Below are 23,858 nucleotides of genomic sequence, written 5' to 3' on the forward strand. Positions count from 1 at the left end.
TGACCTGGGAGTCCGTCCATGCAAGATGTGCCCCCTCAGCACTCTGTTTCTGGTGTCTCTAGCAACCTGCATGGTTTGCGGTGAGTACTTTTGAAATACAAATTTTGGGGGACACACAGAGTTACAGGGTTGGGCATAGAGCACAGACAAGACAGTTTGCTCTGCAGGAGAATTCACTCTCCTGACTTAGATTTGCCTCTAAGTGGCCTAGACCTTGGTACAGGACACACTGAGATCAGGAGACAATAAAATCCCTGAGGCCCTACAACACACTATAGGTACAGAGGACAAGGAGCCAAGCCCAGCATAAGAGGAATCAAGACAGGTCAGTTTCCTTACTTCACTGGACTGTAGAGGATTAGTTGGTTTCAATTCTAAAGCTTTTAGGTACACTTGCAATAGGACGCCCCTTCATGCCTCTACATATAGTGGGCCCTCCATGTATATTTTCTATTAATAAATAAATAAATAAATATGTGATGTATTAATAGAAAATATGCAGTATGAATAAGCTAGCACATCAGGACCCAATAACCATTAAATGAACTTTGTTATTCATTGTTCCCAAGAAGAGAGACATAATACTAAGATGGAGGGAACAGGAAATGCCAGATCCGTGAGGAGGCTCAGGCTGGGGAACCTGTAGCAAATGCCTCTTTTCTTAGCATTTCAAGGGACTCTAGGGAACAGTGAACATCTTAGTGTCTGGTACCATGTTTAGCGTGATGAGGGCAGATAGATAGGTAGACAGAAGTTGATGATATCATAAAGGAAATGTTTAGAATCATGACTGAAATAGACTCTGAGAGGGACAGTTCTCATGGGCCACAATGGCCTCCTAAACATCAGACACATGAATTAAATTCATGGTGAATATGTGGTTGTAGCACTGATTTGGATGTATATTGGTGCCATTTTATTGGCTGAGGTAAGTGGCCTACAGAGACTGGTATGTTTTTCCAAGTTTGTCTGGAAAATCAAGTCCTGGGCTGTCTTTAGTTCCTGAATCCAGAGGCAGTACTCAGCAATCAATTCCCCAAATACTTTACCCTGTGTGGACACGTGACATTAAGAGAGGCCTGGAACTGAAGGACCCAGATTTGAAGCCGAACATGCCTTTGCTGCTGGTTACCTTGGCAATGCCACTCTTTTTCCATCTTTAGCAACTTCACACACAATGCTTCCAAGTTAAGTGGACATACCAATAGTTACCTAAAAAGACTCTCGTTATGAATACAAGAAACTGGGATGTACTTCTGGTAGACAGTAGGCATCATACGTGTGTGCAATGATGCAAATCATCAATTCTGTTGGCAATATTCTCGCCCCACCCCCACCCCTTGCATGCAAGCACACTTTGCTCTAGGTGATCTGGTTGAAAGTTCAGTTACTTCAGCCATGCCTGGTTATTTGTAATCAGACTTTGCCCTCTTTCATCTCTGAAGCATTTTTTCCACCTCTCCTCCTCCTCCTCCTCCTCCTCCTCCTCCTCCTCCTCCTCCTCCTCTTCCTCCTCTTCCTCCTCATCCTCCTCTTCGTCCTCTTCGTCCTCCTTCTCCTCCTTCTCCTTCTCTTCCTCTTCCTTCTCTTCATTCTTTTCCTCCTCCTCCTCTTCCTGAGGCTTCCATGGTTCATGGCTTCTCCTGCCAGAAGTCTTGGTAGGTGTTCTCAGTCAGCTATAGCCATGTTTCTCTGTGATGTTGGCTCTCTTTCTCTCTCTCTCTTATGTTACACTCCTAAAGTGGAGTTACATGCACACAGACACACACACACACACACACACACACACACACACACACACACACTCACTCACTCATACTGCATACCCTCAGCTCAATTGGATAGAGCCACCTGCCCTTTTCCGATCTTTAAATATGAGATGATCACGTGCAATGATGTTTTTGTTTGTTTCTATTTGTCTTTCTACCCAGTTCAGTTTATACTTTCACTTGCCATATAGCCTAAGCTTGTCTAGAAATGAAGGTTGTTCCCCCTGCCTCGGTCTCCCAGGCACTGGGGTCATAAGTACACTCCAACAGCCTTGGTTCATCTAACTTACTTCCCCTCACACCTATCCCACACAGAGCTGCTGCTACAGATTCACCTCTAACCTTCTTTCCCTCCTTAGCACCATATCAAGGCAGGGAGCAAGTCCCCATTCCTGATATATAACTTCATATCTTTTAAAGCAATTTTGTCCTGATTATAAATGGGGCCCAAGCAGAGGAAACAACTCTTGAATTCATGAAGGAAAAACAAATATCAGCATTCCATGTTTCAACCTATGGATCACTTCATATCCAGGTTTCCCAGTGGTATGTTTAAAAATAAAAGTTAAACAAAATAATAATAATTAACAGCCATGATATGAGGACACAACCTGGGGATTGACTTCTAATAACACCAGGCATGGCCTCAAACTTGCATTCAGGAATTCCCTAAAGAGTCCCCAGTGTTAAAGGTTCTTCTGTGTAAAGCTCATCTCAGACTTAAGAAGAGGTCTCAATCTGAAAATTTAATGAGCTGACAGTAAAACACACATCGTTAATCAAATGTCATTATGTTAAAACGTCATACGTTGAGGAGCAAATGTACCTGTGATTCCTCAGAAGTTGCCTTGCTTTTATTTACAGTAACTAGCATCAGAAATAAAAACAACCAAATGTCCATTTTATAGAACTTGGTAACTGAGCTCATGCCTCACAGATAAATATTTTGTAAGCTTGATTCCCATAAAGACTTTCTAGTGTCAAGACTATTTCTGAAAGAAAAATCTGGAATTTTCTTTTCTGACCAACCTTATTATTGTTGCTATACAAAAATTTATACAGTATTAATTATATTTGTTACCCTTTCAAGCTCCCCTGGCTCTTCCCTACCTTCCTACCCATCCCATGTCATGTTCTCTCTCTCTCTCTCTCTCTCTCTCTCTCTCTCTCTCTCTCTCTCTCTCTCTCTCTCTCTCTCTCAAAACTTATTGAGGGAGGAATTGATATACTTTCTGCAGCTAAAGGGAAACAGGACTAGAAGATAGAAATCACGTGTTTAAAATGATGCTCTGACAAAAAGGCTATTAACCAAACAAGGGTATGCCAGTATTTGGTTGTGACGAAATGTGTGGACATCCTCCTGATGCTTAGGGTGGTTATTTCTAGTCCCACAGAAGGTGGAGGAATAGATAAGGAAGTTGTGGGAGAATTAGAGAAGACTGTCTATCATTCAAGAATGGAGCCAAAAGTCAGATTGATATCACTCCATTTCTTCTTCCCCTTGGAAGATTCTACATAGAGAGTCCAGAGTATTTTAGATCATTTGGGTTCTCAATACCAGAAACACATTTGTTATATATTTGCTCACCATGTAAAAATCTAATCATTTAGCCAGGCATTCAGTGCCCTCCCTGATACACTTTGAATCCTAAGGATTATCTTCTCCTTGTGAACTCCATTCACAGGCTGTTCATCTTTCCTAGCCAGGCACTTACACTGCCCAGACTTCTTGATTTTGCTTCCTGTTTAATCACTCCACATTTCATCATTCATAGTCATTCCTCCTCCTGCTCAATGTCTCAGTTCCTCCACGATGTTACCGATGAGAAGACCTCATTTCTTCTGAGTCTAGCATGTCTGTTTTTTCCTAAAAGGCTCACCTTCCTGAGACAAATAACTAGTTCTTGTTCATCCTGTAGTTCAGCATGTTGCTTAGCACCAGATTCCTGATGGATACAGGTTTCTAGAGTTTTCCATATTTTTCATTAATTTGTTTAGTCATTCACTGTATATCCTGATAACTGCTCCACCTCAATCTCCCCAACCTACAGTCTCTCTCCCACACTTTACTCCCCTTCTCCTCTGTGAGTGGCACATTGACTTTCTGCACACTAGATGTATCCTTTCTTACTGATGCCAGACAAAGGAGCCCAGTTAGGGGAACCGAATCCACAGACAGGCAACAGCATTAAGATCAACCTGCTCTAGTTGTTGGGGGAACTGAGGAAGACGGAGCTGCACATCTGCCTCATATGTATGGGGGTGACGGGATTGATAGTTCAGCCTTTGTATGCTCTTTGGTTGGTGGTTCAGACTCTGGAAGCCCCAAGGTTCCATGTTAGTTGACTCTGTTGATCTTACTTTAGAGGTTCTGTACCTTCCAGGGCCCTCAATCCTTCCTTCAACTCTTCCATAAGATTCTGAAAGATCTGTCCAGTGTTTGGCTGTGGACCTCTGTATCTGTTTCAGTAAGCTGGAGAGATGGCTCAGCCATTAAAGGCTAGTCTCACAACCAAAAATTTTAAGAGTTTCTAGAGGTTTCTAAGAGGGGAAAGCAAAGGTTCTGTTCATCCTAGCAGTTCTTTTTCCTGACTTTTTCCATGACTTTGGAATCCAGGTCTGATCTTATTATTCCTCCATGTCCACCAGGAAACCCCTCTTCACCACCTGTGGTAGACACTGTTCATGGCAAAGTCCTGGGGAAATACATCAACGTAGAAGGATTTGCACAGCCTGTGGCCGTCTTTCTGGGAGTGCCCTTTGCCAAGCCTCCTCTTGGATCCTTGAGGTTTGCTCCACCACAGCCTGCAGAGCCCTGGAGCTTCATAAAGAACACCACCACCTACCCGCCTATGTAAGCTGCTGACACGGGTCTGAGTTTCATTCTCTGAGAGCATCTGTCTTTATGTGATGCAGGAAGGAGTCATCCTCTGGCCAGATAGCTGTTCTTTCTGGAACCCTCAAGAGTAATTTAGAATCATTACAGACCTTTCATTATTTTCTAGAGTCTCCTCTTCAGCACCCTCTCCAAAGTGACAGTATTAAACAGAACTAGGGGTAGGCAGGAAGCACTAATGTGTTAGTAACTAATTTAGTTACTTGTAAATTAGCTTAAATTAATTAATATACAGGAAAATTAAAATCCGTGCCTGGGACTCCAGGATGACTCACTAACTGCCAACAATTCTATATCTATTCTACATTGGTCCTTTGTAATTCCTTGTTAGAGAAACCAACAGTTATTCTTGCATAAGATGTTGATTGAGGTCATTAGAGATAGCACTGATTTTACTTGCACCTGGAGATTTGGGGTACAGAGCAGGAAAAAGTACTGAGCTAGTATTGTCTAGCATGTCAGTGACTAATTACTAGAATGCAGGTCTTTGGGATCATCCCATAAAGATGTCAGCCACGACGGGAAATAGGATAAACAGTTATTGGTATAGCTTTTGGATTCACAGAAATCTCATAAGCACTAGAAGAAGGTCACCCAATGAATGATCAGGGTCACCTTCAGCCCACTGCACTAGGGCTAGGCAAAAGCAAGGCACTACACAAACACTGGTGAGATTGTCATATCCCAAGTAGGTCAGACTATGAATATCTCTCCATTACCCAGAGTATCTCAAAGGCTTGAGGAAAGGGAGAGATGTCAAGTGCTTCTCTACTGGGTTGGGGGACTCCAGGTTCCCACCACTTACCCACAAAGTACCTCTTACTAATGACATTGGATTTTAGTCCTCCATTTATAAGAGCAAACATCCTGATGCAAGGTTGAGATTCAGATGACATCTCCTGTTTCTATATATTGGAATCTTAAGTGTTCACTCTCCCTTCTAGGTGCTCCCAAGATGCAGCAAAAGGACAGAGGGTCAATGACCTCATAACCAATAGAAAGGAGAAGATCCATCTTGAGTTTTCGGAAGACTGTCTCTACCTAAATATTTATACTCCTGCAGACTTTTCAAAGAACAGCAGGCTACCAGTAAGTTTGGAAACCCCTAATCTAGCTCCATTCACTACAGCATCCAGGTCTTTGGTGTGACTGGAAGGAGAAAAAGGCAGCTAGACATAAGAGGAGACACACTAGAATTGTCAGGGACCAAGAGCTTCCTTACATCAGATATAAATACATAAATAAACAAATAAATAAATAAACAAATAAGACAGAAAAACTCAGGTAGGAAAGAGAGAGAACACAGAAGGGGTGACAGGACAAGAATTTGGGTCATTTATATTCACACCTTTGCTCTTAAGCAGGGGCTGGTTAGGGAGATGTCTGCTGCCTTTCTTCTCAAATTACTTCAGACATGATGGCAGTGGTCCATGATGGCATTGTAGAGGGAGGAGTCTGGGGCAATCTCATAACACTTTTCATGTCCCTTACCGCCCTCATGTGATAATATTCTATGTAGCTCTTTCCCTCCCTGGTTGCCTTTGGCATACGCTGATGGCCCAAATGAGTCAGCATTTTCCATAGAAATGAGGGTAGGGCAGGCTGCCAGTTACAGGGCAGAGGCCTGGGGAAAAGCTACTATAAAAGAGATATCTTTGAAGTGGAATAAGACAGGGTGTGAGCATCAACCTAGTCTCCTGGGAGCATCTGAAACAGAACTCAGAAGTGTAGGAGGAAGGAGAAGTCACCAGAATCGTGTTTCATCCTAAATATGTTTGCATTGTACAAAGAACTAGGAACAAACCTCACCCCCACTCATTTGTTCCCCTTCTGTTTTGGACTCTGCATCCATACAGCCAGATTTAGAATCAGGAGAAGAAGCAAGAACATGAAGAGCTTTGCATAGCCTTCCCTTCATGGATCATGACAGCCAGTCATTAGAGACATACAGGATAACAGCTTTAACATTTCATTGGCCAACCGGCTGACTCATCTTTACTCTATGATGAGTTTGACTCAGACTCTCCATGTAGATTGTGGAGAGCCCAAGCAGAGGAGAAATAGAAGCTCGTGGAGTTTGGAAAGCAAGGAACTGTCCAGCTAGGTACATTTCTAGAGAATATGGGATCTGGACAAAGATTCTGGATCTGCTTCTACTTGCTGAAAGAGCAGGAATCTTGTACCTTCCTCACCTCATTTTTCCTCACATGTTATAATGTTCCTTAGTGGCTGCTGAGCTGCAGCTGAGTCATGGCAGAGAACACAGAAGCAATGACACTATAGTCAGAGCTGTGGGAGGGCCTGGCTACTGGCTCAGATCCCTGACCTGTGGCCATGAGCTCAACTGTGGTGCTGGGGCCAGATGGTTGCTCATTTCCTACTTGTACCTTTCATTAGCTGTGGAATCCCCAGCAGAGGTCCCTCAGTTTTTCTATCTATCAGATAGGGTAGTCTTTGTTTTGGCATTATGGATAACAATCATTTTACCATGCTCAGATTATCATTGATTTCTCTTTGCTTATTAACAGTGCCTTATAGTGCCCTATAAGATTTCAACTTTATCTTCTCTCAGTTCTATGAAGTGTGACCTCTTTAAATTATGAAGCCATACATTATTATATTCCCAATCAGCCTCAAGTCCTCTAAAAGAACCTAGTAAAGACCCTTTCATAGTCAGATGGCTGAATGACAGAGAAGGTGGATGTAAACTGGGATTAGCAAAATGAGGAGGATTGTGATGGAGAAAAGGAGCAGTAAAGGCACAGGGGAGGGTACCAATCAGGGCCTGGAGCTGAGCATGTCAGCATATCACAGGTCAAAGGGATGGAAGCTAAAAGACTCAGCTGTTAGAATGAGTCACATGTCAGGATGTTAGAGTACTGGGAAGAGATAACAACTTCTCCCACTGTTGTTTACATGATGACACTTTCAGTTAGAAGAACCCCAAAGCCCAGGGAACTGGATCGATGACTCTTTACAATTTCTTCAAATTGAATATGGGCTTTGAGATATTATGGAGGGGGAAAGTGTAGGGAAAATAGTCTTTGATGTCTGAGCCTTGACTGGATCTGGCTGAAATCCAAGGACATCAGGAATTCCAGCAGGTCAGTTCAGCATGTCTAATGAGAAAATCCACCAAGACTGTGTATTATGTGATATATAAATCTAAAAACAAAATTTTAGTATCTTCAAGTTATATTTTTTTGTTTGATTCTCTGGAATTTAGTTCTCTGGAGGTCTCCCTTCATCATATCTGATCCATATAACTCTGGAAGGTGATTAAATACCGTAATCATCTTTTCCAAAACCAAAATACTGTATGTGCCTATACTTCAGCCTTTTCTGTGTTGCCAATCATGTAAGACCCTCAAGATTCCTGTGGAGCTCACATTAGACAGAATATGATTGTCCGGTGGCTTGGCTGATTTAACAATCTATACCATCTTTCTGTTTGGCTTTTGGTCTAGAGCAGCCAACTTTATCCTTTTCCTAACACAGAGCAGCCTATAATCTCCCACAGCTGGGGTCCTCAGTGCTGCTAACAGTTTGTTTCAACTCCCCATGCATGACTCCTCACATGACTTGCTTTTAGTGCTACCCAGTTACTAACTAAACAATAACAACAAAACCCCTCTAACTCTCAGGATAATAATCTTAAATTTCTAGTGGATTTGTGCCTCACATTGGGTTCAACCTGGTGTGGGAAATATTTTAAAAAAAATGAACCGGCATGCTCCTGAGCTGGTATAGGCAACTGTGATCTCACCAGTGTGGTCTCTCAGCCAGCCATTTCTCTGGGCCTGCTGTGCCATAGGGCTTCTGCTGGACTATCTCTCTGTGGTGGTCAAGAGAGACACACTCTGTGGTGTGTCTCTTGCTACCACACAATGACCCATGCACCTCAAAGTCAGCCATCTTAACACCTACTTATCTGGTAAAATCAAGACTCTCAATGTTTGTAGTTAACCAATCAGATTTACTATCAGTAAAATCACAATTTACAAAATGACAATGAAATAATTTCAGAGCCAATTGATAATGACAAAAGCTTTATCCCAATTATTCTACCTTATGAAATCATCACATCGGCCTTCATTCTCCTCTCTCTCTCTCCTCCCAGACATTCTTTGTCCTGTAACTTTCACTCTTCCTCCCTTTTCCCTGTCCAATCACAGACCTCCTCTGCACTAAAGTAATTGGTCAGGGAAAATCCTGCAACAGGTAACATCTAGTCTTCCAGCCAGGTAAGTTGAGGATGAAAGACAATATTACTTTTACAATTGAGCTAGGCCCTGGGGAACTTTGGACATGATGCCCTAAATTAGGACAAGGCCAGGAAAATCAAACCAGACATCTTCTGAGTCCCTTCCCAATTCTATTTCCTAGAAAAAGTATGTTTTTTTTCTTGCTAACTAGGTGATGGTATGGATCCATGGAGGTGGACTGACGCTGGGTGGGGCATCAACGTTTGATGGACGGGCCCTCTCTGCATATGAAAACATTGTGGTGGTGGTCATTCAGTACCGCCTGAGCATCTGGGGATTCTTCAGGTAGGGTTTGTGAACATTTCTCTCTGCATACTGGCTACTGTATTGATTAGCTCTATAGCAATGTATTTGAAATGGGTCAGTGATAAGGAAAGACAATCTATTTAGATCAGTCTTTGGGGTGGCTGGACACCAAGGACTGCATCATTATTCAGACTTTGGTATAGGGTGAGGCCTTAGGCTATAATGAATTATGGAAGAATAGAAACTGAGTCTATGGGACAAAGAGACAACCACAGGGAAAAGCAGAAAGTGCAAGAAAATGGAAGGTCAGTCTTGCCCTTTTGGTAGCAACTAATTTTCTTGGGATATAGGGTACTTACCCTGAGCATACAGACTCCCTCAAAATACAGTGCACCCAATAAAAGACCTCACCTACAAATTCTAACACTGAATAAATATAGTATATTAGGAACTAAAGCCCCTGTACATGAGCTCTTGTGACAAAGAGCAGATCCAAACCATTGAATATGCATGCAGTTAAGTTGTCATCCTAGAAGCTAACTGCGACCTTACCAGTGCTTATCCCAACCTCATATATCTTATAACACTAACTACAATGAGGTGCTTTGCCCTGGCCTTGCTGTCCTCCTCATTGCTGCCATGTCTACTCCTGCTCTGTCCCCCTCTCTTTGACTTCAAAGACTGTGTGTTTCCGTCTCTCTTTCTCTAAATACTCTGAGTGATTCCAGTAACACCTCCCCCCAATTTGTAAACCCCCCATTCTCCTTTAAATCCTACATAGTTCTTTTACCTACCTCCCAGTCTTTTCTAGACATGTACAGAGTTCTCCCACTTCACAGGAAGAAGCTGAACCCCTGGCACCAACCAAGGTCTCCATCTGTCTCCCGCGAGGCACCTAATATGGCTGCTGCTGTTGCAAGCACCCGTTTACTCATGAGGGTTTTCATTCATCCTGGACTCTTGGTTCATGCCGGTTTTTCCCCAAGTAGGCAAAAGATCCTTGCAAGCCTATCTTTAAAATATGCTCCATCTACTTGCCTTGGATCCACTTTTCCACTGAGCAAAGCCTTGCTTCTGTGGGGTGGGTTATTGTTATAAGAATCATTTTAATCAAACTTAGAACATTCACATGATAGCTCCTGCATACTGCGGCCAGAATACTTAGTGAAACGGTGACTAATCCATGTTGTGCCTTTGCATAAGACTCACATGAATTGCAGTGACACAGAAGCCACGCCAAGGCTCACAGCACTGCCTCTACCTGCATCGCACAGAAGTTACACACGTATTTTTTTGTTCCCCAGCCCCAAGACCTTTATTCCTGCTGAAATTCTCTTCTTTGGATATTTACAAAGCCTTGGGTCCTCATTTTACTTAGGATTCTAGCACATACAACCAACTCAAGAGGTTTCTCTGGTTATGAGTCTAAAACACAACCCAGACTTACCATTGCTTCTTAACCTTACCTGATTTTCTTTCCTCAGTTGCTGACACCATATTCTCATTTTATCTGTTAGTTTGTGCTCTGTACTGTGGGCTGAATGTTGCCATATTTTTATGTTCTTTTAAGAAAGGCTATGGCCCTCATACCAGAGTTGGATGGATGTTGGACTCTTAGTAAATAGTTGTCAGAATAATGAGTGACAGCCTAATGCAGAGGAAGATTCCTAAGTCAGTGATACTGGTCTCACCTGGATTCCAGAAAACTGCAAAAGACACACTACCAGTATACATATATATATATATAGTCCTAAGATCCCTGCCATGTAATGTCTTCTATGTCTTCTATGTCTTCTATATCTTCTATGTCTTCTATATCTCTTGCAGCACCGGGGATGAACACAGCCGGGGGAACTGGGGTCACTTGGACCAGGTGGCTGCGCTGCACTGGGTCCAGGACAACATTGCTAAATTTGGAGGTGATCCGGGATCTGTGACCATCTTTGGAGAGTCAGCAGGAGGTTTCAGTGTCTCTATTCTTGTAAGTTCCTTGGGCACCACGCCTCATGTCCAGTCTTGCTAATGTGGCTGTTGATGGGACCTCTCAGACCAGCCAACTACTGGCCCAAAACCTGGATTTGGTGTTGGTTTTACATCCTGCACAACATTAGATGGTCAGTCACCTACAACCAAACTAATGGTATTTGGTTACTAGGAAGCTTGGAATTTTACTTGGTGTCCCCAGAGGTATAGACATCTCCAGTTCTAGTTTGAATGAATGACAGCCCTGGTCTCTTAATTGAGATTGTTTCCCCTTATCCACCATATTTTCCAAGTCTTTAAGAATGTTTATTCAACAAAAAAATGAATCTCATTTTGTACAGAAGGCTTTGTCTTCATAATGATTTTGTTATTAGTTTTTGAGAATTTCATGCAGTGAATTTTGATATTATTCCCCACTACCCATCTCCTGTATATCCATCTGTTCCCAACTCCCCATTTCACTTTGTGCCCTCTTTTTTTTTTTATTTTAACCTCATCATATATAGTTTATGTTGTCTATATACTCTTGGAGGTGTAGCCTTCACAGGGGTGTGATCAACCCACCAGGACCACAGTCTTACAAAAAATGGACCCTTCCTCTCTCAGGTACTATCAACTACCAGCATCTTCTTAACTAGGACTAGGGCTTACCTTTCTTCTGTTGGGAAATAAGATTGATGATAAACTACAAATAGGAAGAAGAATTGTTTGGATCCAAGTTAGATCTACATTGTAGGGGACTCAAGTGTGGAAAGAAGAAAAGAATTTCTATGTGGTGGCCTGATGGCTTGCCCATAACTACCAGGGTGGATCTCAAATTTTGGAGCAGAAGGGTGAGTTTTTTGTGGGAAGTGGCTGAGAGGAAGGGCGTATGAGGGCAGGACAGAGAAGAATGGGTAGGAATGTGCAAAACATGCGTGCTGAGTTGAGAAAAATTCTTAAATGAAAACTGGGAGTTAAGGAGATGTTATAGAAAGTTCTGGTAGCCATATGAAACTACACAGTTAAACAAAATATAAACTCAATGATTGCATTTTATACATACATATTTAAATTGAAAGAAAGAAAAATTACAGATGACATTAAGTGGAATAATGTTATCCATAGCTCTGTGTCTCTTATATAGTCACTTTGAATATTTTGACCTATCTATCTATTACTGTTTCTGCAACTTTACCTATTTACCTGTCTATATATTCATCTATTATTTATTTATTTATTTATTTATTTATTTATTTATTTATTTATTTATTATTTTCCATGCATCTTCTGAATCTCATAATCTAATTGTGGTGTTGTTTTTTTCAACGATGAAACTCTACTTTAAAATGCAGTATGGCATAAATATTCCCCTAAGCCTTAAACACTCATACAGTGTTATTACTTTTAATTACAGAGTTCCATGGTAAGCTATGAATTGATTATTTATTAAATATCCAAAATGTCAGAATCTTGGGATAGTTTCCATTGTTTCCATTATATACAACAGGATATGAAGTAGATGTCTTTGCATACTTCCATGATGATACTACCATTTCCTCCCTTCCTTCTTCCTTCTTCCCTCTCTTCATTTCATATCTCATGTTAACTTGAAGCATTACTTGTTCTACCATGAAGCTGACTCCTCATTTCCTTTGACCCTATAAACATTAATTTTTGGAGAAAGTCAAAATAACTCTCAAACAGAATTTGTGGCTAGAAATTGTCAAAATGTCTTTCAAGCAGTTTTTCTTGTCACCCCAGACACTTGTTACACATTCTGTGCACCCTAGTTCCACTCCACTGAGTTTATTTTGTGGAGTTTTATTGCCAGAGTTTCCAAGAATGATGAGGGCAGATGGATGAGGGCATTCAGAGGGCAAATGGATTACATTGAACCCCTGTAAGCCAAACTACCCTCTTCTCTTCATGACAGGTATTGTCCCCATTGTCCAAGAACCTCTACCACAGGGCCATTTCTGAGAGTGGTGTTGCCCTCACTCCTGGATTGTATACCAAGGATGTCAGACCGGTGGCTGAGGTAGGTCCTACCTTGGAAAATCACCATACTCTTTCTTGGAGTCCTCAGGGGTCCTCCTGGTCATAGAACTCAGCCATGTGCTCCAGGGATTTCCAAAGTGAGAATGGCTGAACAGAGATTACTTCTAGGGTTCCATCTAAACGACAATCTGTAGGTTCTGAAGAAGCTTCTTCCTACAAGTCATGTTATTCAGACACTCTACAGTTCTGCATGGGTTTTGTGGGAGGAAAGACTGTATGCCCTCTAAATGCACTAGCTCTCCTTATATAACAGATGCTGAAAACTAGATAGGTTGAAAGGCCTGTAAATTAAGGAAGTAGATCTGAAGTGGACAGTGGAATCATGGATTCCTTGCCTTTTATCCACTGCACAGGGCTTCTCTTATGATAATACATTTTTGCAACATTGTATTTTAAAAGTTAAGAAAACATGCTCAGATGTGTTCATGACAAACATTAAAAATAATAACAAAGGTAACTTTTTGTTGTACCTGTATTGGAAAGTCTATTGATCTAGAGTGTTTTCAGGAAACGCTTTCTGTCTTCACAAATGGCTCTTAAGGTAGAACCTGCCTACATCAGAGGAAGGTACTGATGTTGCTCTTGACATCTGCGGTTGCCTGTTATCTCTTGCAGAAAATTGCTGTTATTGCTGGCTGTAAAACCACTACATCTGCTGTCATTGTTCACTGTCTGCGGCAGAAGACAGAGGAGGAGCTCTTGGAGATTACACAGAAAATGGTGGGTGTGTAGTCTAATGAACTTCCTCTACAGGCTTGCACACAGGCTTCATTTATTCACTGCTCTTTATCTGATGGGGACCATGTGATACTCTAACTATAACACACACTGAGGTCAGACCCATTAGATGGAGTAGCGTTGAAGTCACCTCCATCGTGGTGGGCTGGAATGAGCATCAGTGAGCTTGTTGGAGTTGGGGTTTCTATTGTAAATAAACACTCAAGCCTTAAACAGGAAAGGAATGGATTGTAAAAACATCAAATAACTCAAATTTAAGAGTGTATCCTGTTCCAAGTGCTCTAAAAATAAGAATCTACACCACAGTTTTCCATTGCTCTATTGGCTTCCTTTTGAAGCACATTTGCCTCCTATAAAGCTTAAGCACAACAGAAATCTACACTCATACCCTGTGTGCTTAGGAACTATCTACTCCTCCTAACATTCCTGGAGAGTCAAAGTCTTTCTAACTAGCACTGTATTATATCCATCTTTGAGCTGTCCCCTGTGTTCTGAGACATAGTGATTCAGCTCACATTTTGAAGTCATGAAGACAAAGTAGCAAAAGGGCAGGAGCAGAGGATTCATCCCATTCTGCTGATCCATCCAGCTTTGTCTTCCATAAAATTTAAAACATCCTGCCACTGAAGTCGCCTTGGACCCACATTTTCTTAACAGAAAAATTGGTGTGTTGTTACCAGAAGAGATAGGTAGGACTGAAAGAGGATGCCAGCACAGAGGCAGGCACCCCCTCAGAGCCTCGGTGACTCTGATGCTGGGTCTTAGCACTAAATAATTCCTACTGCTGCCCCTCCACGGGCCTCATCCTGCTCTACCATGTGCATGGACTGAGAAGATGTCATGTGGGTTTCTCTTATCCTGAGAAGAAACTAGGTGCACAGGTCTGAAGATGTGCTTCATATCAGAAAGACTCTAACCATAATTGCTTTCTTTGTCTCCACAGAGTCTGTTTAAACCCAATTTGCAAGGAGATACCAAAGAGGTAAGGATCTTTTAAGGTTTGTAACTGTAACAGACTTAGACAGTGATTGAAAGAATTTCTGTTTGTGGAATCACAATCCTTGTGTGTGTGTGTGTGTGTGTGTGTGTGTGTGTGTGTGTGTACTGTTGAGGTCCTGAGCAACAGGTTAGCAGAGCCAAGAACCACAGGCAGTATTAAAACTCCTCCTCTGACTACTGGTTTAGTGCTCCCAATCAGCAACCTTGTATCTTCTCAATTATAATTATTGTACTAAAAGAACCAATGAAAAGAGGCTGCACTGCCAGATGTCTTAGTTGCTGACATCCTAACATCAATACAGGACGCCTAAAAGATAGAGAGGAAATTTGCATGATTTCCAGTTTTGTAATTTGGGAGAATGGTCATGTGATAACTAAGGGTGGTGGAAACCATTGCTGAGGAACACAAGTTATAAGCCACACAGGGAGATGTAACCCCCACTTTATTGAACACAGAAATACTCCAGTAGTGACCACCATCGTCTCCCTTCTCCTCACTTTCCATCAGTAGTCAGGGTCTTTTGACATTAGCCATGCTAAATTTTATAGCCCTGTCCTCTTGACTGCTCCATGGGGTTCCCAGAGTACCTTTAAATATCTATGAACTTTAAAGAATCTCAATTATTTCAGACGGTTAGCCTTTTAACGACTATGTGACAGGTTATGGCTTCAGAGATGGACAGCAGTAAAGTAGAAAAATATCTGTTTCAAAGAATTCCAACTTTTGAGCACAGTATAGCAAAAATAAATTAGCAAACTATGTTATGTCTCATTACAATCAAAGGTAAGGCTAAAAAGAAAGAAGGGAAGAAAGAAAGAAGTAAAGAAAGAAAGAAGAAAGAAAGAAAGAAAGAAGGGAAGAATAAAAGAAAGAAAGAAAGAAAGGAAGGAAGGAAGGAAGGAAGGAAGGAAGGAAGGAAGAAAGAAAGAAAGAAAGAAAGAAAGAAAGAAAGAAAGAAAGAAAGAAAGAAAGAAAGAAAGAAAGAAAGAAAGAAAGGAAAGAAGGAAAGAAGGAAAATGAGAAATGGGGGCAGAATTAGAGGACGCCAAGAGGGAAGAAAGAGACAGAGTTCCACAGTTTCCCTTAAATGGACGCTTTCATTACCTGAACCCCTACTTATGCCCATTTCCTAACGGATCCATTACCTCTTCTCGGCAACACAGACTGTGGACCAGGCCTACACCACATTGGCCTTTAGGAATACTTAAGATTCAAAGCACAGCAACTCCATTGAGTTACATCTTCAATTAGGATGGAAAGAAGGCTGTTCTGATTCTGTTCAGGGTATCTCACTTTGTGGCCCCTCTTCTCTACAGTCTTGCTTCAGGACATTCATTCCGTCAAGCTCCAACTTGGACTGTCCTGGATTAAGCTCCAAAGGACAGCATTTCTTTTCTTGACTCAGCCTTTTCCATTTGGACATCATGTCTTTGACTGTGATGTCCGTGCTGATATCCTGACAGCAATACAGGACACCTAAAAGTAGGGGAGGAAATTTGAATGTTTTCCAGTTTTGCAATTTGGGAGAATGGTCATGTGATAACTACAGTGTATGATAAAACTGTGGAAAAGGTAGTAAAATGTCTAAACTTGTGGATTTTGAGTATTTAGCATCCACATGCCAGTAACGAATTGCAGCTGAAGCTAAAGGAAGTGTTTTGCTCCCCAGGGTTGAAGAAGTAGTAATTCCAGCTCAGAAGGGCATTTTATTATATTATGAATAAATCTTACAAATTCTAGGGCTTGAGGAGAAATATATGTTATATAAGGCACAGTTAAACAGGTTCCCATATTTAAGGATGATGACAATATTGTGATCAGATCCTACCTCTAAAATTCTAATGCAATGGAGGCCCAGGATTCACAAATTCAAAATTCATGGAAACTTTATAGATCTAAATATTAGGAATAGTGAAAATCAATTCTAGAGAATATTCATGACCGATGTGTGTGTATATGTGTGTTTATGAATAAATGTGTTTATACATGCTATGTATTTAATGAAAATGCCTCCCTCCCTTCACTTAACCACTTGTTTTAGACTCATCATTCATAAATGCCAAAAGTTTGGTCTATGTGGCTCACAGGTCTTCTAAAAGATACAAATTTCTGTGCACTGTGTGTTCGTGGGGTCTGTATTCTAGCTGCTCCCTTAGACAGGCCACTATCTCCCTTAGATAGTAAGAGATGTGGGGGTTTTCTGACATTGCACTGCTCTCTTCCCCAGAGCCACCAGAATGTGTTAACTGTGTTTGATGGAGTGGTGCTACCCAAGGACCCAAAAGGGATCCTGGCTGGGAAGAACTTCAACACTGTGCCCTACATTGTGGGAATCAACAAGCAAGAATGTGGCTGGCTTCTGCCCACAGTGAGCATGAAGAGACCCCTCAGACAAATGCTTGTCCTCTAAGCTGCTGCTCTCATACCTCTGCTCTGTGCTCTCATGAATTCTGTCTTTAAGCCCTGCCTTGTGTCTGGAGCAGCTGTTCCCATCACTCTAATGTATTCATCCAAAGAAGCATTCTCTTTCATGGCCCAACTAAGATGCACAGGCTTGGGAACTCTATACCAATTGCTTACCTTTTCTTAATGAATTATGAAATTCTTGGGCTAGGCAAGAGTTGGTTGGTATAAGCATTTTGTAGCCTGACTAACCAAGGTCAAGCAGAAAGTGAGGGAGGAGCTGGAAGTTCAGGAGAACTGGGCTGAGGTAAATATATCTCCTCCTGTGCTTGGGTCTTGGATCCTGCAGATCTCCACCAGGATGCTCAATGACTCATTGCCACTTTTTGAAGAAAGGGATTCGGAATTATTTTCGACTTTGAGTGGAGGAGAAATAGATTCTTTTAAAGATCAAAATACTGCTAATAGTAAAAATAGGGGGGCATATTTTAATCCACAATAGGACAGCAGATAAAGCATTATGATTAATGATAAAGCATTATCTGAACTAACTCCCTGACCCCAAAGCCAGAGGTGTCTTTAGACTGTTGAAAGCTGTTCAAGGTACTATGGTGTGGTGGTGATGAGTTCACATACCTACATCTCCAGGATGTAGGAAGAAGAGAAAGACTCCTCTTCATGACAACAGGCAGAGGTCTGAGGTGAAGTAAGAAATCAGGTCTCTGTCTTTCCCAGGGACTGAAAGAAGCAACAACGGTTAGCTTCCCAAACCTTTATCCCAAATTGTGGGTAATACTTTTAAATTTGCCTTTACGCTCCTGAACTAAAAGTTTTGTTTTGATGTTTTACATTTCAAAAATGAAACAAATGATTGGATGATGGCTGAGGATTGTGTATGGTCATAGCTCTAAGAGATGGTACAGTTCAGGGACAGACTTCTCAACAATGTTGTGTTGTTGTTGTTTTGCTAGGGGAAAGAGGAATTTCAACCACAACCTTTGAACATTCTCAAATAGTGATTTTATAAGGTTGTGTGTATCTTAGGATGTGCCTTATTCTGTCATTGGAGTTAAGTGCAGACATTTAAAGGGGATCAGTCCCAGCTGAGAGTTCTTCTGCTCTCGACCTCTGCAGAAGGATCTCAGAGACCAAAGAGCACAGGCAGAGCTGACTGATTCCAGTGTTAAAGCCTAGGTAAAAGGCCTAGATGGAATGTTAAGGCCTAGGTAAAATGTTGAGGCCTTGGTAAGTGTTACCTGGCTAGTCTGCCATTATAAGGAAACTTTCTCATATGTTCTACTGCTAATAGGAAAATTTATAATGCCAAATTCTATTCTACATATTCTATTATGCCCTGTGCCCTTGGAAATCAGTCATGAAAGAGGTCAGTAAAATCATTTTGTATAGTTTCATACAATTAGCTTGAACCCGAACCTACCACCAGCAGTACTTCCTGAACCTTTTATGGTATACGATGCCCCTAGGATGGACCCCAACATAAGAGATATAAGAAATTATTTAAGATAAGACTTAAATTTTGAGTAGGAGTTAAGTAACATTTAAGTTCCCAAGACCTCCTTGGGCTGACATCCTTCTTGGCAGAAAGAGTAGGTAACAGACATCCTGGCTGTTAAGTTTAGGCATGAATGTCACAAGACAAGTCCCATCCTGGTAAACAAGTTAAGACATGAATATCAAACAAGGCACGTCCCATGCCACAGTTGAATACCTCAACCAATGGGAGCAAGATAGGTGTACAACAAAGACATGCTCCTAAGGGAATTCCCCCATTCATAAATCCCAGTTGATGGAATAACTTGGCACAGATGTTTGTAAGTCTCAGACTTAAAAAGAACTGTTGGACCCTAACTCAGGGTCATGGTTCAGTTCTCAAATCTGAACTGTGGCCCTAGTCAATCAGTCCTGGGGCAAATGCTTGGTGAACTATCCCTGTCTGGCTGAGTGGTTTGTGAGGTGAATCCTGGGCCCAAACATCAGAAACTGAGTCTGGAGGGAAGGGGATGGCTTGTTCTAACTCTGAGCTTTTTGCTTCTGCTCTAACTTTGAATAATTTGAATAATTGTAGGGAACTTGTTCCCAGACATTAAGTAATTATTTAGGGTGCCTTCAGTACCTTCTTTAAATTCCTCTATATAAAACATTTGCTTCATTAATATTTTTTTGTCAAACATATGAGAGAACCAAACCCACCGAATGAACAGCTAGAGCCTTCATCTCACAGTAAGAGGATTGTCTCTTTCTGTTCATTTCTGAGGATTCATAAATGCTTAATTATTTTTTCAACAGATGTTGGGATTTCTACCACCTGATATAAAATTGGACAAGAAGATGGCCATTAAATTCTTGGAGATGTTTGCTTCTGTGTCTGTAAGCATCTAAGGATCCATGGCCACTGGCTGAGAAATACAGATATTTGGAGGGATTGGGTCAAATTGCAGATCAATTTAACGTCTCCCACTGCATCACCCCAGGAAGGATTTACACAGGTCACAGGGGGGTCAGCCTTAATGAAGCCTCAACCTGCAGGGAAGACTGGTGATCACTTTTGACATCTATTTCAGGGCATACCAGAGGATATTATTCCAGCTGCCTTAGAGAAGTACACAAAAGGTAGTGATGACCCTGTTGCGATCAAAGATGGAGTCCTCGACTTGGTTGGGGATATGCTATTTGGTGTCCCATCAGTGATTGTGTCCCGTGACCATAGAGGTAAGTCTCAGAAGTTGGACGGGAGAATGATGAAGATGCATGCTAGGGCCTCTAACCTGCGTACTCCCTAGGATAGACAGATGTGGAAAGCTTTTATAGTCAGTGTGCAAAGTATGACTCAGCAGAGATCTTGTTTTTTGTTTTTTGTTTTTTTTCCAATCAATAGATTCTGGGCATGAGGTGCAAATGCAATTGGTTAACTTGGTAGTTAATAGCAGTAAACAACACCAGGGATGTGTAGTATGCTCATAATAGTTCCTAGAATGTTAGCCTCGCATGCACAAAGCCATGGTCCAGTCCCCAGCCCCCTACAAACTGGGGTAGGGCATATACCTTTAATCTCACTGCATGCATTATAGTATTAGAATTTTTTTAATGTTGAGCTGGAATGCTTTCTTTATTGATGGCTGCTTTTAGACCATCAATAAAGATTCAGGCATCAATTTAAAAAAAAAAAACAGGAGGATCAGAAGTTCAAGATCCTCTTTTGTAACACAGTATTTCAGTTCCACGGCCTTTTTAAAAAATCAAGTTTCTTTTCATTTTTTTCTTTTTTCTTTTTTTGAGACAGGGTTTCTCTGTGTAGCCCCAACTGTCCTGGAACTTACTCTATAGACCAGGCTGGCCTTGAACTCAGAAATTTACCTGCCTCTGCCTCCCAAGTAATGGGATTAAAGGTGTGCGCCACCACTGCCCAGCTTCATGTTTATTTTCTTGATATTTATTTTCTTAGATTTTTTTGTATATTCTAGTTTTATTCCTCTGTCAGATATGAATGACAGTTTCCTCCTTTGGGTAGGCTGCTTCTTTGGTTCACTGGTTTCCTTTGCTGTAAAAAAAAAAATCTATTTTTAATTTTATTAACTATCATTTGTTAATTACCAGGATTATTCTTTCAATAATTACAATTGAAACAGTTAAACAGCTAGAGGAAAAGTAGAGTATATGAAGCAAAATGTATGTACAGGACTTTCTTTCTGAATAGAATTGTATGTCTGTTTGTGCCTGTGTGTGTGTGTGTACATGTGTGTGTCTGTGTGCATGCATGTCTGTCTGTGTGTCTGTCTGTATTTGTATCTGTCTGTGTCTCTCTGTGTGTAACTAGAAAGGGGAGTGTGAGATAGGAAAAAGCAATCTGAAGGGAGCGGAAGGAGTAAGAGAGTGTAATGAAACCCATGTGACATAAGTGCAGAGTGGTTTATTGGAAAAGGAAGTTTCAGCAGGAGGGAGGGAAGAAATGAGAAAGGAGGCGATTAAAGCAAAGGGCTTCCACGCTGGAGTCCACCCGCTCACCTGAGAACTTAAACAGCAATTTAACAAGAAATAAATGACATTATTGTCAGACACAAGTAAATTTGGTTCAGTTTATAGGAACTTTCAAAGCCAGGCTGAATGGGGACACTTAGTGTGCCGTAGATCTCCTTGAAATGAACAAGCACTAGTGTGCTATCATTAACAACTATAGAGCATATTTACCGGGTTCATTGTATATATTCATTTTAAATGCATTAACATAAGACTCAAACATTTTATTTTTGTTAACTATGCAAATATTAGCAAATCAATGGGTTTTCTTGAAGATTTCTGATGTGCTTATGAACAGGGGTTTCCTTTGAAGACAGGAGCTTTGATTCCATCTAGGTGTATGTTGAATAACATGAGCTGTTATGAATTTATATCTTTTCAGATGCTGGAGCTCCCACCTACATGTATGAGTTTCAATACTACCCAAGCTTCTCATCACCCCAAAGACCCAAGAATGTAGTAGGAGACCATGCAGATGAAGTCTACTCGGTCTTCGGTGCCCCAATTTTAAGAGGTAATAGCTCATTGCTGGTATACGTGTAGAATTAATAGATCTGGGCTCCAGATTTGGTTTGGTATTCTTGACTATGTTTCTCCAGTCTTGATCTTAATTTCATAAGTCTGTATATTGGGGTGAGGCATGCCTGGTTATGACCACTCTTTCTTCTGGCCTAACATACATGAAGGAGAATATATATTACTGCGTCCCCAGCATAACTTTTCTCACAATCCTGACCATGGACAAGAGATTGAAATGGTTTAAATCATACCTAGGCCACTTGATGATAAGAATCCCATTCTTGAATTTATACTCAAAATAACATTCCAGAATATGACTGAAGGTAAGGTCAGAATTGGTGCTAACTATGAATCATATTCACATTTATTGGTATGTGTGTTAGGGTTTTACTGCTATAATCAGATACCATGACCAAGGCAACTATGATAAGGACAACATTTAATTAGGACTTTCCTACAGGGTCAGAGGTTCAGTCTTTTATCATCAAGGCAGCAGCATGGCAGCACCAAGGCAGGCATGGCTCTGGAGGAGTTGAGAGTTCAACATCTTGTTCCAAAGGCAACAGGAGGAGACTGGCTCTCACATGGTTAGAAAGAGGATCTTATTGTCCATCCCCATAGTGACACACTTCCTCCAAGAAAGCCACAACTACTCCAACAAGGCTATACCACCTAATAGTGTTAGTCTCTGGGCAAGCATATTCAAACCGCATAAGTATGTCTACCAATCTATGTAGTTATTTAATATATGTGTATGTGAATTTTTATCTATATTACAGTTAATAATACATTATGATGCTCTAACACAGTTAATATTTGGAGAAAACCTTTCTAAACCTATGAAACCTTTCAGAAATTGCCTGTGACCCCTAACCTACTCTCTAGCTGCCTTAGGGCACATCAGCTGTTGTTGGAAGCCCGAGTTAAATGACAACTTAGCATATCCACATTTTTATATTTTTCAACATTCACAAGTTTACAAGACTAAGAGAAGACCTAAGAATCAACAATATTTTGGGGTAGAGGAAACCCCATGGTGTGACATTTCTACCCTGAGTGTGGAAGAAGGAATGGATGGGTTTGGGACGGGAAGGCAGTACTGGATGGGCTGTGTCCCACTGACAAATCCTAGATCAGTCCTCCTCAGTCTGAAAGTGTGCACCAGTCAACCAGGACTCTGTAGACTTTTGACTAAGTCGGTATGGAGTAGGGTTCAGAATCCCACCTTTCTGAACAGTATCCCGAGTTCTGCTGGTCTTGGGCCTGAGAGCTATGCTTTCAGCACTGACGGGTGTTAACTTCCCCCTTCCTCACAGATGGTGCCTCTGAAGAGGAGATCAAACTCAGCAAGATGATGATGAAATTTTGGGCCAACTTTGCTCGGAATGGGTAAGGATGGTGGCAGAGATGGGACTGGGGTATTGGACCAGACTGGACCTTCAAGGTGCTCATTGGAATTAAGAGTAGTTTCTAAAGTTTAGGGATAAATTCAAATCCAGTCACTCCAAACCATTGCTCTTACATCATTTCTCCCTATCTCTTATGATATGTACAGATGGGTGGGCACAGATAATCTAGGAATCATTATAAATCTCATTAAACATGCAGAGATCACAGTGTAGCTTTAAGGAATTCTATTTGACTCTGTTCCCAGGAACCCTAATGGGGAGGGGTTGCCTCACTGGCCAGAATATGACCAGAAAGAAGGATATCTGCAGATTGGTGCCACCACCCAGCAAGCCCAGAGACTGAAAGCAGAGGAAGTAGCTTTCTGGACACAGTCTATGGCCAAGAAACAACCTGAGCCATACCACAATGAGCTGTGAATGCAAGGCGCTGCAAGAGAAGCCAAGATATGGTTCTTCCACTAAAAGTGTATGTAAATCAAAGACGGATCTTAGAGGATCCTGAAGAACTTTGTCATAGATACAGGCAGAGCCCAGGGAAGGGAAACGGTTGCACTT

At 41.4% G+C, this 23,858-nt stretch overlaps 1 protein-coding gene across 1 annotated transcript; it reads left to right on the plus strand.

Moving 5' to 3' along the window:
• LOC127671627 (carboxylesterase 1F) lies at nt 1-23,858 on the plus strand. Its single transcript, XM_052166456.1, has 14 exons — nt 1-80; nt 4,419-4,623; nt 5,610-5,754; nt 9,082-9,215; nt 11,004-11,157; nt 13,075-13,179; nt 13,815-13,919; nt 14,881-14,919; nt 17,165-17,305; nt 19,648-19,728; nt 19,923-20,070; nt 21,758-21,889; nt 23,211-23,283; nt 23,549-23,858. The coding sequence occupies exons 1-14, from the start codon at nt 26-28 to the stop codon at nt 23,718-23,720; spliced, it is 1,689 nt and encodes a 562-aa protein (XP_052022416.1). The 5' UTR covers nt 1-25; the 3' UTR covers nt 23,721-23,858.

The sequence above is a fragment of the Apodemus sylvaticus genome, chromosome 21 (assembly GCF_947179515.1).
Source record: "Apodemus sylvaticus chromosome 21, mApoSyl1.1, whole genome shotgun sequence".
NCBI lineage: Eukaryota > Metazoa > Chordata > Mammalia > Rodentia > Muridae > Apodemus > Apodemus sylvaticus.